The 16,019-nt window shown below is 40.0% G+C and overlaps 1 protein-coding gene across 4 annotated transcripts in view; it reads left to right on the forward strand.

The window, feature by feature from the left end:
• The first annotated feature begins 1,268 nt into the window (after positions 1-1,268).
• jmjd1cb (jumonji domain containing 1Cb) overlaps positions 1,269-16,019 on the forward strand; it is a 150,796-nt gene continuing 136,045 nt past the window's right edge. For 2 of the 4 annotated variants that reach the window (XM_047378092.1, XM_047378094.1), the window contains exon 1: positions 1,280-1,998. In XM_047378092.1, coding sequence (XP_047234048.1) covers positions 1,843-1,998 — 156 coding nt within the window. In that variant the 5' untranslated portion in view covers positions 1,280-1,842. Of the gene's footprint in view, positions 1,999-16,019 lie in introns of all 4 variants that reach the window. The other 2 variants (XM_047378093.1, XM_047378097.1) reach the window with 2 other exon arrangements.

Consider the following 16,019-nt stretch of genomic DNA (forward strand, 5'->3'; position numbering starts at 1 on the left):
TGAACTCGCCAAAGGTTAGCTTGTCATTGCTGCTTTGCGTTATGTGGACTGCAGATGGTTTAAAGGATTCAGGCAAACCTTTCAGAATCATTGTAATCAATAGTTTGTCGCTGAGCGCCTCTACAGCATTTCTAAGCATCGTAATGGCCTTTTCCACCCTAATAATATGGTCTGTGACAGTCTCACTGGCAGCTTTCAGGAGTGTAGTTAGAGACTAATTACCAGCAGCTTCCTTTTGCCTGTGTAATAGTCTCACAGGATCTGCTAGATTTTCCTACCATCATCTACACCCTCTCTCATGACTAAGGGCAACATTTTGTCATCTAGAAACTGTATCCATTTGGCGTAGGCCTCCTCGTTCTTCTTCCCCTCTGTTTTACACATGATAGTATCTTTCAAGCTTAGCAGCAGGGGGTATCCCAAAAACTTTGTCTCCCATAACTCATAATTTCTTTCATCTCTATCAAAGCACAACCTCTCCCATCGGCTTACTATCTCCCATCTGGGCCCATAACCTGTTGGCACTGTCATCATAAGGGCTCTTGCTTCTCATTGTTCCTCCTCTGACAGAAATCTGGTGTTTTAGATAACTTATAAGTTAGAAAATCAAGTAAAATAAGGTGTCAATGCCAGTTTTTATCAGTTAAAACAAAAACTTTTCTGCAGTCAACAGACCTTGAAAAACGTTTTCTGCTTTCCTCAACTCGAGATTGGACTACAGTATTCATCTTTATTCAATTCGATTCAATTCATTTCAGTTTTATTTATATAGCGCCAATTTACAACACATGTTGTCTCAAGAGATTTTACAAAGTTAATTCAGTCGAATAATACAGATTTCAAGTCGGGTTCATACATTCCAATTAATCCTAACTATCAAGCAGTGCAGTCAGATTCAGTTTATTATTCAAATTGGTTAAAAGTTTTTCTATCTAAGTTTTTCTATCTATCGAAACCCAGCAGATTATATTGGCATTGAACAATCACCTCTTCATCAGTTGCAGTTGGTCCCAAAAATCTGGAGCACGTTTGTTAACAGGTATCAGAAGACATCATCATAACTCTCCAGTTTTCTGTACTCTTACATTTCTTTTACTTACCTTTAAAGTCGTAAATAGACTGACACCCATTTATTTAACTCAACCTCTCATCATCCGACATCATCCAACCAGATGCTTTTAGTGGACTTTAGGTCCAAACTGAAGAATAGAGGCAGTGGGAGCACCTTGACTCTAGAACAGTAAAAATACAGTTTATTTGTCATCTGGCCAGTTTGGTAAAATGTAAGTCGGCTACAAATTTGTTGACGAGCTGTGGCAGGGAATGATTTTCCTGCATATAGTTTTTTTCCATTCCAATTTTAACAGTGGTTGTTCTTGTTTATACTATTAATAACGGACTGGTGGCCGACAGCAGCAGCCCCGGCTGAGGAACAGATTCTGCTGTCATTGTGGGTTCTGGCTCTGGAGCAGGAACGAACATTTGTCGTTGTGTCTTTGCAAAAATAGCTCCGGAGAGACGGGGGCCTGGCTGTGCGGAGGGATACAATGGTTCTGCGGTCTGTGAATGCTTCGGGATGCAGCGGAGAAATACGGGCATGGATCTGGTGTTCCACTGTTTTTTCACCCTCAAAGAGAAGAGACTGACGACTGAGCGGGTGGAGATTGCTATTCATTTAAATTCCCAGGCTCGGGCTTTCAGGTTTTACTTGCTTACAACTCATTCCTGTATTTCCTTCACACCACTGGATTCCTAGTAGCCACTTTAATGCCATAAATGACACGTCTTTAAGGTCGTCCTTGTTGGGAAGTTTTTCGAAGGGGTTTCGACCAGCAGAAGGCCATGGCTGTCGAGGCTCGGCCGGAGCTGGTCGGAAAGCGGTTCCTCTGTGTCAGCGGGGACGAGCCGCCTGAAAACGGAGATATTGTTCGGTTGCCATGGAGGTCCGGGGTAATACGAGCCGTCAGCAACGGTGACAGCGCCAATTCCGACCTGACGGTAAGGAGTGTGGTGATTTTTCTCCTGCCCTGTGGTGTGTTACATGGAAAACAAGTAGGAAAATCTGTGGTTGTTGGCTAGCATGTGAGGTCCTCTGGGTGGATTGCCAGGCTGAAATGTGTTTTTCTTGCTCTGGTACCACAGATACTACACTTAAGACGCTATACTGTGTATTTCTTGTTGATTTGTATTTTCACTGCTGTGTTGATTTGACTGTTCCTGTGTCTACACAAGAAGCCAGCGGGGGGGTTATGGAAAGCAAACGGCTAACTGCGAACAGACAGTTCCCTGCATATTTGCATAGAAGTCCTCAGACTTTTTCTGCCCGTGTAATATTTATTTCTGTGGCCAAATCAAACCTCTGTGATCCCAGACTTAGCATGGGGTTTATGAGGGAATAGGAGCAGCCAAACAGCTGGCAGGTCTTGTTGGAGCTGCATTTGTTTAAACATGTGGAGGAATTTTACTCCCCAACAGCTAAATGTTTTAATCTGCTGTACACTGCAAATCAGCTGACGGTGGTGAGCTTAGCTTTTCAGTCTTTCTGTCGCCTTACAGACTTATGGTTAAACTAATCCTTATTAGCTCTTGGTTACACAGTGTTGGTAATTAATTTATTTGTTTGTCTTTTTGGTAATTTTCTCCTGGTCTTCTGACTGAGAATAAACCCATAGTGTGTACAGGGGCGACATGAATGTTCCTTGTACCTAAGTATACATGAAATTGGCTTGCTGTTGCTTGAACAACAGCCAGTTTGTCTTTATGTGATGTATCTTGTAGATTTTAAAGGGAAGAGGCTGTTAAATGATGTTCCACTGAGCAGGAGAAGGAATCTGGTTTTATTTTTTAACCGTCAGAGTTAATGATATTAAAACATTTTTAATAGCTGGTGCCAAAGATGGCAGAACAAGCAAACAAGACGAATATATACCTTGACAAGCCTATGCTAGGTACACAGGATTGTTTTCCCACAGTACACACTGTACATTATGCCTATGCTCAGTTTTCTTTTGTTCCCAGACACCTTCTGTCTGCCTGTGCAGATAACTGGGCAGAGCCTAGCACAGCTCTGATTTGATCATTTTGCATATTGTGTGCATGTTTTGCTGATTTAAGGAGAGTCACTCATCACATATCACATCTACTTTTACTGATAGCACTTTGTGCTACAGTTATTCTTTGTGTCTGAACTAATGGGTAAGACATCAACTATAGCTCATTTCTTGTGTTCACCAGTGTACATGAAAGCTTAAAGCTAGTCCAACGAACATATCCCAGGTTCTTCCTTTTGTATTATTAAGTCCTAATGCAGCTTTCCAGATATAATGGTGGTAAACAGATTTTTAGAGCTACAGGATCAGAGCTTTATTTTGAATTCAGATCATATATTTAATTTTTTGCATGTATCGTATTAAGTAGCAAACCTTCATGAATTAATTAGGGTTTCATTTCTAAACATTCAGTGATGAATCTAAAAACTGCATTGAAATATGGTCCGGCATGGTTCTTGGTAGCTGGAAATTAGTCAGAAGTAGTGTTCTGGTTTAATCCATATTACTGTGTTTAGTTCGATTAGCCAGAGGTTTAAAATGCTGAGTGAATACAGTGGCAAAAAATAAAATGACAAGAAATGTGGGAATTTAAGCTATCAGGTCTTTGTCTGCCGTCTGTGGTCAGATTATTAATGATACAAGTGCATTGTGCAGGCTTTTCAACCATACTGGTTCATAGTTCTGTAACATACTTAAATAAAGAGAAAGTAAAAACAATAAAGCCTGTATCTCACCATCATGCCTATCTTTCAATACTTTGTTTATTTTTGAGCTACGAATAAGATTTTGACATGAGTTTGCCAATTAGTTTTGAAGACGAATGGACAAATCTATCACAAGGAAACGGCCTCTGGGAGGGCAGCGTAACAGGAGAGAGAGCTGAACTAACGACAGCATAATGGTTAGAGAGTAAGCAATGAGGATATCTATAGCCAGGATGCACACTAGAAACAATTAAAATGATCATAATACTGTCGTCAGGACACATGAGGAGGTGTATGACTGAAAGATTAAGCAGCTGACCGAGCACCCATCTCCTGGTGACCGAGGTTGGTATATGTTGTCATTTGTAGTAATTTTGGTTTCTGTGTGACACGAGAGGAGTGTTTTGCAGGTGGTTAGCAGATGAATCATTCGCTGTGGTGCCTGTATGTTCAAATACGTCATTATTATTTAAATTGATAATTGTTACCCATTTAATAAAGAAACATCATAGTTGAGTCACTCAGAGCAGTGTTGGTATTCACAGCATGCTCCTAAACCCTCTCCTTTATGACTACAAATCTAATAGGAATGGGCTGAGAATTGTTATTGCCATTCTTTATAAGATTAAATGAAGCAACTGTACACCAATTCACTCGATAACTGAGCTGTTAAGAGTTAAGTGCAAACAGTTAGGACCATCTAAGAGTACAGCTCTGCTTTTTTCCTGCTAAAACGGTTCAATGCGACTTTACTCCTTTCTACTTAATATTTGTTTTAACAATAAAATTATGTATTTACGTCTGTAAGTGTAGGAGCCTAAGCTAAATATTGTGAGGACTATTAATGCATAACTGGAACTATTTGCTAATTTACTTTTTATGTAAGCCCTTATTGATTTGAAGCATAGTCATATATTTGGTTAGATAATGGACAAATTGCCAAAATGTAAAGTCTATTTAAACGTAAAATAATTTGTATTTGTTGCATATGTAAATTGCATATGTAAATTGTTAAAGGGGGGGTTTCTTCTGTGGTCTGGGGGTGCCAGACCGACAAGATTTTGAGTAGGGCCAAACTGTTTTTTGACCTTCCTCTCTCTCCCCTTTTATGCTCACTTTGATTCATTAGCAACTCGTGGATATGTCATTACTATGGGGTAAGAACGCTGTCAAAAACAATGTGTATGTAAAGACGGAAATGTGTGCATATTAGTCAATAGTTGTGCATAAGTAAAATCCAAACAGGTATTGTATATTTTCTCTGTAGGAATACAAAATAAAATGTTACAGCTTCAAGGAATTACAAACACAAAGTTCAAGTTTACAGTTGTGGTTTATTCTTTATGAATAAAATATGCTATAACAGTTTGTGAATACGATTTTTTTTCAATTCAATTCAATTCAAAAATACTTTATTAATCCCAAAAGGAAATTAAATGTTGTTATAGATCATATTATGAAGGTTTCCTCAAAGAGCCGTTGTAGATGCTGATGGCTGTGGGCAGGAAGGATCTCCTGTAGCGTCCGTCTTACAGCAGATCTGAAGAAGCCTCTGACTGAAGACACTCTGTTGTTGTAGGACAGTCTCATGAAGAGGATGCTCAGGGTTCTCCATAATGTTCTTCATTTTATGAAGAATCCTTCTTTGTACAATGATCTCCAGAGGTTCCAGAGGAGTCCCCAGAACAGAGGCAGCCTTTTTTATTAGCTTCTTGAGCTTTTTTAGGTCCCTGGTTCTGATGCTGCTTCCCCACCAGATGATGGCAGAAGAGATCACACTTTCCACAACAGACTTATAGAAGATATGCAGCATCTTGCTGCAAACACCAAAGGACCTAAGCTTCCTCAAGAAGTACAGTCTGCTCTGTCCATTCTTGTAGATGGCTTCACAGTTGCATCTCCACTCTAGTCTGTTGTCCAGGTGAACACCGAGGTATTTATACTCCTCCACCACCTCCACTTCTTCTCCCATGATGGAAATAGTTTTTGACTTATTCCTGTTTCTCTTAAAATCCACAATCATCTCCTTTGTTTTAGTCACGTTCAAGATGAGATGATTGTTTCCACACCATGCCACAAAGCAGTCCACCACCTTCCTGTACTCAGCTTCTTGTCCATCTCTGATCCACCCCACGACTGCAGAATCATCCGAGTATTTATGCAGGTGATAGGAGTCTTGCCCTGGAAGTTTGAGGTGTACAGAGTGATAAGGAATGGTGAGAGTACAGTCCCCTGTGGTGCTCCTGTGCTGCTGACTACCTGGTTAAACACACAACCCTTCAGTCTCACAAACCGCGGTCTGTTTGTCAGGTAGTCTTTGATCCAGGAGATTTTTCAGGCCTCCACCTGAGTCTTCTGGAGTTTCTGACAAAGCAAATCAGGTTGAATTGTGTTAAATGTTCTGGAGAAATCAAAGAACATGATCCTCACAGTGCTACTGGCTTTGTCCAGATGACAATATATATATATATATATATGTGTGTGTGTGTGTGTGTGTTCAACGTGGAAAGTTTCAAACTCAACATTCAGATTATCTCAGGATAAACTATACAACCAATAAGCCAGTAAGCACCACAGTGCTAGTGATCCTTGTAAATCTAGGCTAGAAGATTAGGAAGAATAAAAAGCTCCCCATGAACAATGAGTCCTCTATCAGAGCAACAAAGAACAGATCCTGCAGCGGATCCATACCTGTGACTCTGGAGATTGTCAGAGACAGCTCGCAGATCCTGTTACCCTCCTCAAGATGTGCAGCAGAGAAGCAGAAGCCAAACAAAATACAGTAGAATCATTCAAAGGATACTTTCAGTGGCTGCATATTAACATTAGAGTACCCCACCCAGAGCTCACACAATGATACTGGAGGAGCATATGTGAGAATACTGCATCATGTAACACCAATGTCTCTTGCCCTGAAGATATAAAAGCTGACCATAGCACTTTGTGCAGAGTGCCAGTAAACATCCAGGGTTCTCTGTTGGGGTCAAAAGTGATTAGCCACTGTGGCTAGTTGTCAGCTAATTCAATTAGCCACATACAATGCTGATTAGGCACAACGGGATTACAGCGTTGCTTCAAAAAGAAACCTCCATGGTTTAGACTAAACTCAAATTTGATTTAAGAACTTGGAGGATAAATTCTGCTGATTAAAGTGTGCAGTAGGATAGTTGTTTGTTGTTTACGTCTAGTAATTACCGTATTTTCCCGACTATAGAGCGCACCTACACATTAGCCGCACCCACAAAGTAAAAAAAAAAAAAAAAAAGAAAATGTATATACACTGCTCAAAAAAATAAAGGGAACACTTAAACAACACAATATAACTCCAAGTAAATCAAACTTCTGTCAAATCAAACTGTCCACTTAGAAAGCAACACTGATTGACAATCAATTTCACAGTTGTTGTGTAAATGGAATAAACAACAGGGGGAAATCTTTGGTGATTAGCAAGACACACTCAATAAAGGAGTGGTTCTGCAGGTGGGGACCACAGACCACTTCTCAGTACCTATGCTTTCTGGCTGATGTTTTGGTTACCTTTGAATGTTGGTGGTGCTTTCACACTCGTGGTAGCATGAGATGGACTCTACAACCCACACAAGTGGCTCATCCAGGATGACACATCAATGTGAGCTGTGGCAAGAAGGTTTGCTGTGTCTGTCAGCATAGTGTCCAGAGCCTGGAGGCGCCACCAGGAGACAGGCCAGGAGATGTGGAGGAGGCTGTAGGAGGCTGTAGGAGGGCAACAACCCAGCAGCAGGACCGCTACCTACGCCTTTGTGCAAGGAGGAACAGGAGGAGCACTGCCAGTGCCCTGCAAAATGACCTTCAGCAGGCCACAAATGTGCATGTGTCTGCACAAACGGTTAGAAACCTCATTTTGACTTGTTTTAAGGACATTACATCAAAGTTGGATCAGCCTGTAGTGTGTTTTTCTGCTTTAATTTTGTGTGTGACTCCAAATCCAGGCCTCAATTGGTTAATAACGTTGATTTCCATTGATGATTTTTGTGTGATTTTGTTGTCAGCACATTCAACTTTGTACAGAACAAAGTATTCAATGAGAATATTTCATTCATTCAGATCTAGGATGTTATTTGAGTGTTCCCTTTATGTTTTTGAGCAGTGTATATAAGCCGCACAGGGCTAAAAGCCGCTGATATCGACTGAACTGATTACATAGTTTAACTGATTAGTTTCCGAATGGTGCCTGTAGGATTAAAGTGAAAGTGCTGATCAAACAAATCAGAAAAGTTATTGATTGGTTTATTCATCGTCCTCCTGCTCACTGAAACCACTGAAGTCCTCTTCTTCAGTGTCGGAGTTGAACAGCCTCAGAACAGCTTCATCACATACCTTTTTTGTGTCGATGTCAGTGTTGCTCTCTGTAAAAATTAGTGCTTTTTTCTTCTTTTATTTCCAATTTTGACTTCCCACTTGTCTCGTTTTTTTCACTTTCTGCTAAAACGCCCCCTGGCGGGTGAAGAAAAATCCACAGAAAAGCTGCACCTCATTATAAGCCGCATGGTTCAAAGCATGGGCAAAAAGTAGCCCCTTATAGTTGGGAAAATACGGTAGTTCAATGTGCAGGTCACTGCATCTAGCTACAAGTGATGCATATATCAGCCGGACAACGCTAATCTAAACCATAGATAGGAACTTTAGATATCGCCTTGACTGCTGCTGTTCATTGAAGCGATACATCAATGCAGCTGTCATCTTGGTACATGGGATGCTCCTCCTCAGAGCATGGCAGTCTGCTGTAGTAAAGGACTGTCTACAAATACAATCACACGCCATTGGATTTGCTACAAAAGTCAGAGATGTATTTCACACTAAATGTGGAGCCCCTATGTCAGCTTTAGAAATCAAGCTGCTGTTGTGGAACCACAACCAGCCTGGGGTGAATCTCAGGTGGCTTCATACAAAGCGTTTCACACAAGATGTTTCGGACAAATGTCATCCTAAAGGGTAAAACATACTGGGGATGCCTTATTGCTTTAAATTTCCAAGTGGCACTGCTCCCGAAGAAAGTACGTGAGGCTGAAGTTCAGTTCTCTGTTGTGTTGCAATAAACACCACTCAAACGTGTGGTCTTCAGTCTATGTTCCCTGGTCGTTTAGTGTGAATTGCCAGTCAGCTGTTGATGTATGATTCATGTCTTTGGCCTAGCCATGAGTGCTTCTTCTGCAGTATCCTTTTCCCCATCTGATTCACTAATAAGAACTTTAACACCCATAACTTGGTGTACATGTATTAAAAGAGTGATACGTCTGTCGGATGCAGCGACAAGTCCTTCAGACTGTCATCTTCTGCAGCGTGACAGCAGTTACTGTCGCATTGAGCTCGCCAACTAACATGTTCAAGTCCTGTTTGAAGCTGCAAAGTGTGTATTGGGCTTCACAGTAACCATTACATCTAACCATTACAGGGCTGTGACTTTCTCACTTGAGAGCTCACAGAGGGTAGCACAAGGGTAGAAAGGCGTCTAATTCCCAGCTTTGAGTATTTTGTAGGCTATAGCTGAGGAGTGCAAATGTCTCTATGAAAACCACTGGTGTCCATGTGTCAGGTTGGTCTGGGTGCCATGTTTTAATGTAATTCAGTACATGGACACATGTTAGGGGTTAACTTATTTCACCTTGGAGAAATTCATGCAGTCTGTAAGATTAGCTGCTTCATTTACAAGGTTGATTTTACTTTGTTAAACTGTAGTTTTTGCATGTGACAACCAAGGTGTGTGGTATTTGGGTAACTGGATACACAGAGTGTTAGCGGTTTGTTTTCTGGTGCCTAAGGAAACAGAATGAAATCTGAAGCCCTGATGGGCTGGCTGGATTTACCCTTCCCCCACCCCCCCTAGAAGCACACATCCACACACACGTTGCAGTAAAAGCTCCATGACACATTGCCTCTATAGCAGTCATAAAGTCTTCTGCAGGCATCCCAAACAACCCTGGGCTTGGAATAAACTGTCTGACTCAGCAACCGCCTTAGTTACCCACTGCATAAAGAACAGTGGATATAACAAGAATTAAATAAAATATAAAAGAAGAATTAAGGAACATACTTTTATGACTGAATTAGTTGATTTCTCCCAGATGACACTGGCATTTATTACGTCAACAGTGGAATGTTACCTGAAATGCAGCATGAATCTAAACTGCCGGCAACCACTTTGTTGGACAAACACTGATGTGGTTTATGATATGCTTTTCAGATTCAAAGTTTTTCTAACACTACTACTGCATGATTGTTCTGCAGTAATCTCATGCAGTTCTTTGAGTTTTTACTAAGGCTGTACTATAAACCCAGTCCCAGTCGTCATTTCATTATGTAAAATACTGCAATCTTAAAAGACTGCTTAGATAATATATCCAGTAGCCTATAACTGTGGTTTTCAAGCCACTATTACCCATTACTGACAATCTGTGACCTAAGTCGGAGAAATATTTCAGCCAGTTTTTAAAATTCAGTCACTAGTTAGAAGTGAATAGAATAGAACAGAGCCTCATTGTTACCCATACAGTGAAACTGAAAACAAGCATCTGGTCTATGTAATAAAAGTTTCTGTAAATTAGAGAAATGGAAGCAGTTTGTTAAAAAGATCAAATGAAAAACACACAGTCAAACTTTAAGCATTATTCTTAAGACTGACATAACAACCAGTAACAGTCATTGTTAAACAGACTGTTGCTGTTTTCATACAAAGTACATCAAATGAAGTTGATCTATTAACTACTAAGTATTTTTTCAAAGCTCCTCACTGAAACCATAACGAGCTATAAACTATACAACAAACATTGTTTCTAACAGATTTTATCCACAAACTGAAAGAAAGGTACAAAGATTCAAAGCATATAAATTTACAACGTAGGTTTCTTCTGATTGTCTGTCTGTAGCTAAATACAGAACAATATTTGAAGAAACTCAAGCAGCAATAAGTTTAACAGAATAACTTACATCATAGATATGACTATGGAAGAGTTATTTGCAGAACAGAGAATCTTTTCTCCTGATAAGAGCCTTAAGAGCCTGAAAATATAGAGTTATGGTAGAAAGAGATCAGCCTCAATGTCCTCCCTGATTCTGTGTCTTCAGCTGGGTGAAAAGCTGCCCTCACAGAGACAAGTAGTGCTGAATGGTTGTAGGACTTTTACTGCTGAGTGGGAATGATAATTCAATTCAATTCAGTTTAATTTTATAGTGCCAATTCACAACACATGTTGTCTCAAGGCACTTCACAAAAGTCAGGTTCATACATTCCAGTTAATCCTAATCATTGAACAGTGCCGTCAGATTCAGTTATTTATTCAAATTGGATAAAAAGTTTTTCTATCTAAGGAAACCCAGCAAATTGCATCCAGTCAGTGACTTGCAGCATTCCCTCCTCCTGGATGAGCATGTACAGGTCCTTCTCAAAATATTAGCATATTGTGATGAAGTTCATTATTTTCCATAATGTCATGATGAAAATGTAACATTCATATATTTTAGATTCATTGCACACTAACTGAAATATTTCAGGTCTTTTATTGTCTTAATACGGATGATTTTGGCATACAGCTCATGAAAACCCATAATTCCTATCTCACAAAATTAGCATATCATTAAAAGGGTCTCTAAACGAGCTATGAACCTAATCATCTGAATCAACGAGTTAACTCTAAACACCTGCAAAAGATTCCTGAGGCCTTTAAAACTCCCAGCCTGGTTCATCACTCAAAACCCCAATCATGGGTAAGACTGCCGACCTGACTGCTGTCCAGAAGGCCACTATTGACACCCTCAAGCAAGAGGGTAAGACACAGAAATACATTTCTGAACGAATAGGCTGTTCCCAGAGTGCTGTATCAAGGCACCTCAGGGGGAAGTCTGTGGGAAGGCAAAAGTGTGGCAGAAAACGCTGCACAACGAGAAGAGGTGACCGGACCCTGAGGAAGATTGTGGAGAAGGGCCGATTCCAGACCTTGGGGGACCTGCGGAAGCAGTGGACTGAGTCTGGAGTAGAAACATCCAGAGCCACCGTGCACAGGCGTGTGCAGGAAATGGGCTACAGGTGCTGCATTCCCCAGGTCAAGCCACTTTTGAACCAGAAACAGCGGCAGAAGCGCCTGACCTGGGCTACAGAGAAGCAGCACTGGACTGTTGCTCAGTCGTCCAAAGTACGTTTTTCGGATGAAAGAAAATTCTGCATGTCATTCGGAAATCAAGGTGCCAGAGTCTGGAGGAAGACTGGGGAGAAGGAAATGCCAAAATGCCAGAAGTCCAGTGTCAAGTACCCACAGTCAGTGATGGTCTGGGGTGCCGTGTCAGCTGCTGGTGTTGGTCCACTGTGTTTTATCAAGGGCAGGGTCAATGCAGCTATCTATCAGGAGATTTTGGAGCACTTCGTGCTTCCATCTGCTGAAAAGCTTTATGGAGATGAAGATTTCATTTTTCAGCACGACCTGGCACCTGCTCACAGTGCCAAAACCACTGGTAAATGGTTTACTGACCATGGTATCACTGTGCTCAATTGGCCTGCCAACTCTCCTGACCTGAACCCCATAGAGAATCTGTGGGATATTGTGAAGAGAACGTTGAGAGACTCAAGACCCAACACTCTGGATGAGCTAAAGGCAGCTATCGAAGCATCCTGGGCCTCCATAAGACCTCAGCAGTGCCACAGGCTGATTGCCTCCATGCCACGCCGCATTGAAGCAGTCATTTCTGCAAAAGGATTCCCGACCAAGTATTGAGTGCATAACTGTACATGATTATTTGAAGGTTGACGTTTTTTGTATTAAAAACACTTTTCTTTTATTGGTCGGATGAAATATGCTAATTTTGTGAGATAGGAATTTTGGGTTTTCATGAGCTGTATGCCAAAATCATCCGTATTAAGACAATAAAAGACCTGAAATATTTCAGTTAGTGTTCAATGAATCTAAAATATATGAATGTTAAATTTTCATCATGACATTATGGAAAATAATGAACTTTATCACAATATGCTAATATTTTGAGAAGGACCTGTAGAGACAGTGGACAGTGACTGGCGTTGACTTTGCAGCAATCCCTCATACAAGGATACTCATTCATCACAGTGCAGCACCAGACCTGGGATGGACCTAGGTCCACCAGTTTCAGCGAGCAATCACATAACTGCCCACCAGTTAATTCTCGTCATTGTTGGGCAGGTTGATGATTTCAATTTATTCTCCAGGTGTTACACATCCCACATGGGTACATCACATCATCATCCCTTTGTTTTGAAATTATATTCAACAAATTAGAATATTCATTCATCACCATCACTAAGTGAAACACATCATATAAATTCCACACAGACTCATGTTTTCAAGCCTTTATTTCTATTAATTATGATGATTTTCTGCTTGTAGTCAATAAAAAAAAACAGCATTTCAGATTAAAATATTACATCAGACCAAGAAAAAACATTTTAATGCAGAAATGTGGGCCTAATGAAAAGTATGTTTATGTTATTTTCCAAAGGTGCCTTTTAATCTGACAGACATCAGAATGCAAATTCTAATTTATTAAATTGAGGTCATCACAATTTCTTTTCATTGCAGTATTTAACAATTAATTTAACTATTTAAGGTTTTCCGAATGTTGTTTAGCCCTAGTTTTTTAATGTCAAAGGAATAAAAATTTTTTAAAAGAATCCTGACATATCTGTTCTTAGCCTGATTTATACATTTTATTCCAAAAGCCTTTATCCACCGCTGATGTTTAACAGGATGCCAGGTATTTCTGGACTTCTTATTAGCTGAAGGGAAGGTTTTTCTAATAAACTAACACTAACAAAATTTTACTGTAGCTACTTCTTCTACAAACAACAGAAATATTGTCCTGGGATAGAGTGAAATATAATACTTTAATGCAGCCTAATAAGAAGAGCAGTTGTTCCTGAATCACAATAAAAGCAGTTATTCATAGCACTGACCACTCAACTACTTTAAACATGTTAAAAGGTTTCAGATTAAGCTTTTTTAATAATTGTCATAATTATTTTACACATCTGATCACCTTTATGAGTTTCCACTGTCTGTCTTAGGAATTATATGATTGGTAAATATCACATGTACTTGTCTGAATGAAGCTTTGGAAAATATGAAAATTAAGTGATATGTTGTCTGAATGATTGAATGCTTTTGCTTTAATATGACCGTGAATCCACGAATGTCTTAAATCAGGGCTAAAACCACAGATGGAAACATTACTTGAGTTTATGGTCATATTGGCACAGAAAATTATTTCTTTACGTTAAGTAAAGAAATAATATGTATTTGTTGTCCACTAGAAAGGTGTGCAGACATTTTCAACAATCTGACCAACAAGTTAATTTGAAAAGTTCCTGAATAGCCCTGTTTTATTGCAGACATTTGAATTATGATTAGGTCAAGCACTGGTGTGATCTTTACTGAATGAGGGACACACTCTGCTTGGAGGCAGCGCTGCTTCTGAACGAGTTTGCATGTGTGCTGTAGTGACCTGAGATCCCTGGTAATACATTACTGGTTTCTTTCAACCATGCTTCATATGTAGAAACATGTTGGTAAAAGTGATGGCACTCATTTCCTACCATGGAAGTTACGCTTGTATTGTCAACACTTAGGCTAAGGAACCCGGACAGGTCGGAGCCTGATGAATTGTGGGGAAAATGGAAGCAAAACAGCTATTTTTCCATGTTTTCCCAAACCCTAGAAAATCTTTTGTATTTGTAGATTATTTGTAGGGTGTTTTTCACACCTATAGTTCATGTACTTTGGTCTGAATCAGTTGTCAAGTTTGTTCACTTCTAACGTTTCACAGTGGTTTGATTTCTTTTCAGACAGAGAATACCCCAAGTGAACCAAAACCACACAAGAACATACAGTGTATTGTTTATTGGTCAGATGTGTACGAGGTGGGAGAACCGAATGTTGAAACAGGAAACAGGTGCTGTGTTCTGAGCTGGTTCAAGATATGATGTCATTGGTGTGTTTCTGGGTACTATATCTGGTATAATTATCTGAGAAGAATACAGAATGATTTTAAGAAGACGTCTTGAAAGTTGCATGGGGCTTTATGTTTTACCAAAAAGATGCATGGGCATTGTTTGTTTGTTTACTGTGCTGCATCCCACAATGCAATGCATATCTTGATATGGGAAGGTGTTTGGCTCAAGCTCGCAGCATTCACCCGGTAGCCGTGTCGGATTGAGGTCGGATTATGTTCACATATAAGAGAACCTCTCTAGAGTTCTTTTTAACTGTACTGAGATCACCTCTTCCAATCAGTCTCGGTATTGTTGTTTTGGTCTGCACCCCATTGTGATTGCTGTGTTCACATCTACACGACTGAACCACACTAAGGGTGGGAACGAACCAGAGATTATTTTAATGGACTAATTTCAGGTGTGAAAACCTTTTATTTTTATCTACATTTAAAAAATTGCAATTCCCTCTCATGAGGTTTCAAGCCTGCAGAAAGTTTTGTTACATAAACAGAAAAAAACTGAGAAAAAAATGCAATCCATATACATGAAAAATAGCTTCATTAGCTTGCAATCAGAGCAGCTCTTCTTTCTAGGAATCTATTGGAATGTATTAGTTCTCCTGGCTTAGGTTATCCTGAGCTATCTCTGTAGTTACTCTGCAATAAACTTAGGCTGCATTCTCCTACTACTTTCCAATTTTACATTATTTTTTATTGTTTTAACTTGTTTTACCTTTGTTTCGTTTACCTTTTTTCAGTTTTTTTCCCTTCATAAAGCTACATTTTGCCTGGTGTTCTGTTTAGCTGTGACACCTTCCTGGAGGGGGGGGAATCGGCTGAGCTGCTGCTGCCAACAACTTGATATTCTCCTTCTATAGATCCACTTGGCCCTGTCTTTCAGTTTTTACCCCTGTCTCTCTCCTAGACATAGCTACTGAGCTTTTACTGGGACTAACTGTATGTGCTCTCTTTCATACTCTAGACTTGAATTTCTCTTCTAGATGAAGCCACTAAAGTAGCTACTACTGCCTTTTAATGTTTTACTTTTTTCCCATAGAAAGTACTCCTGGATCAGTGCTTTTGTATTCTTTGTGTGTCTCTGCTGTTCTCTCAAACCCCCAGTTGGTCGTGGCAGATGGCCGCTCACACTGAGCCTGGTTCTGCTGGAGGTTTCTTCCTGTTTCTTCCTGGGAGTTTTCCTTTCCATTGTTGCTACATTTTCATTCAGAAGGAGTGACTGCTGCAAGTCACTGACTCAATGCAATCTGCTGGGTTTCCT

The sequence above is a fragment of the Girardinichthys multiradiatus genome, chromosome 10 (assembly GCF_021462225.1).
Source record: "Girardinichthys multiradiatus isolate DD_20200921_A chromosome 10, DD_fGirMul_XY1, whole genome shotgun sequence".
NCBI lineage: Eukaryota > Metazoa > Chordata > Actinopteri > Cyprinodontiformes > Goodeidae > Girardinichthys > Girardinichthys multiradiatus.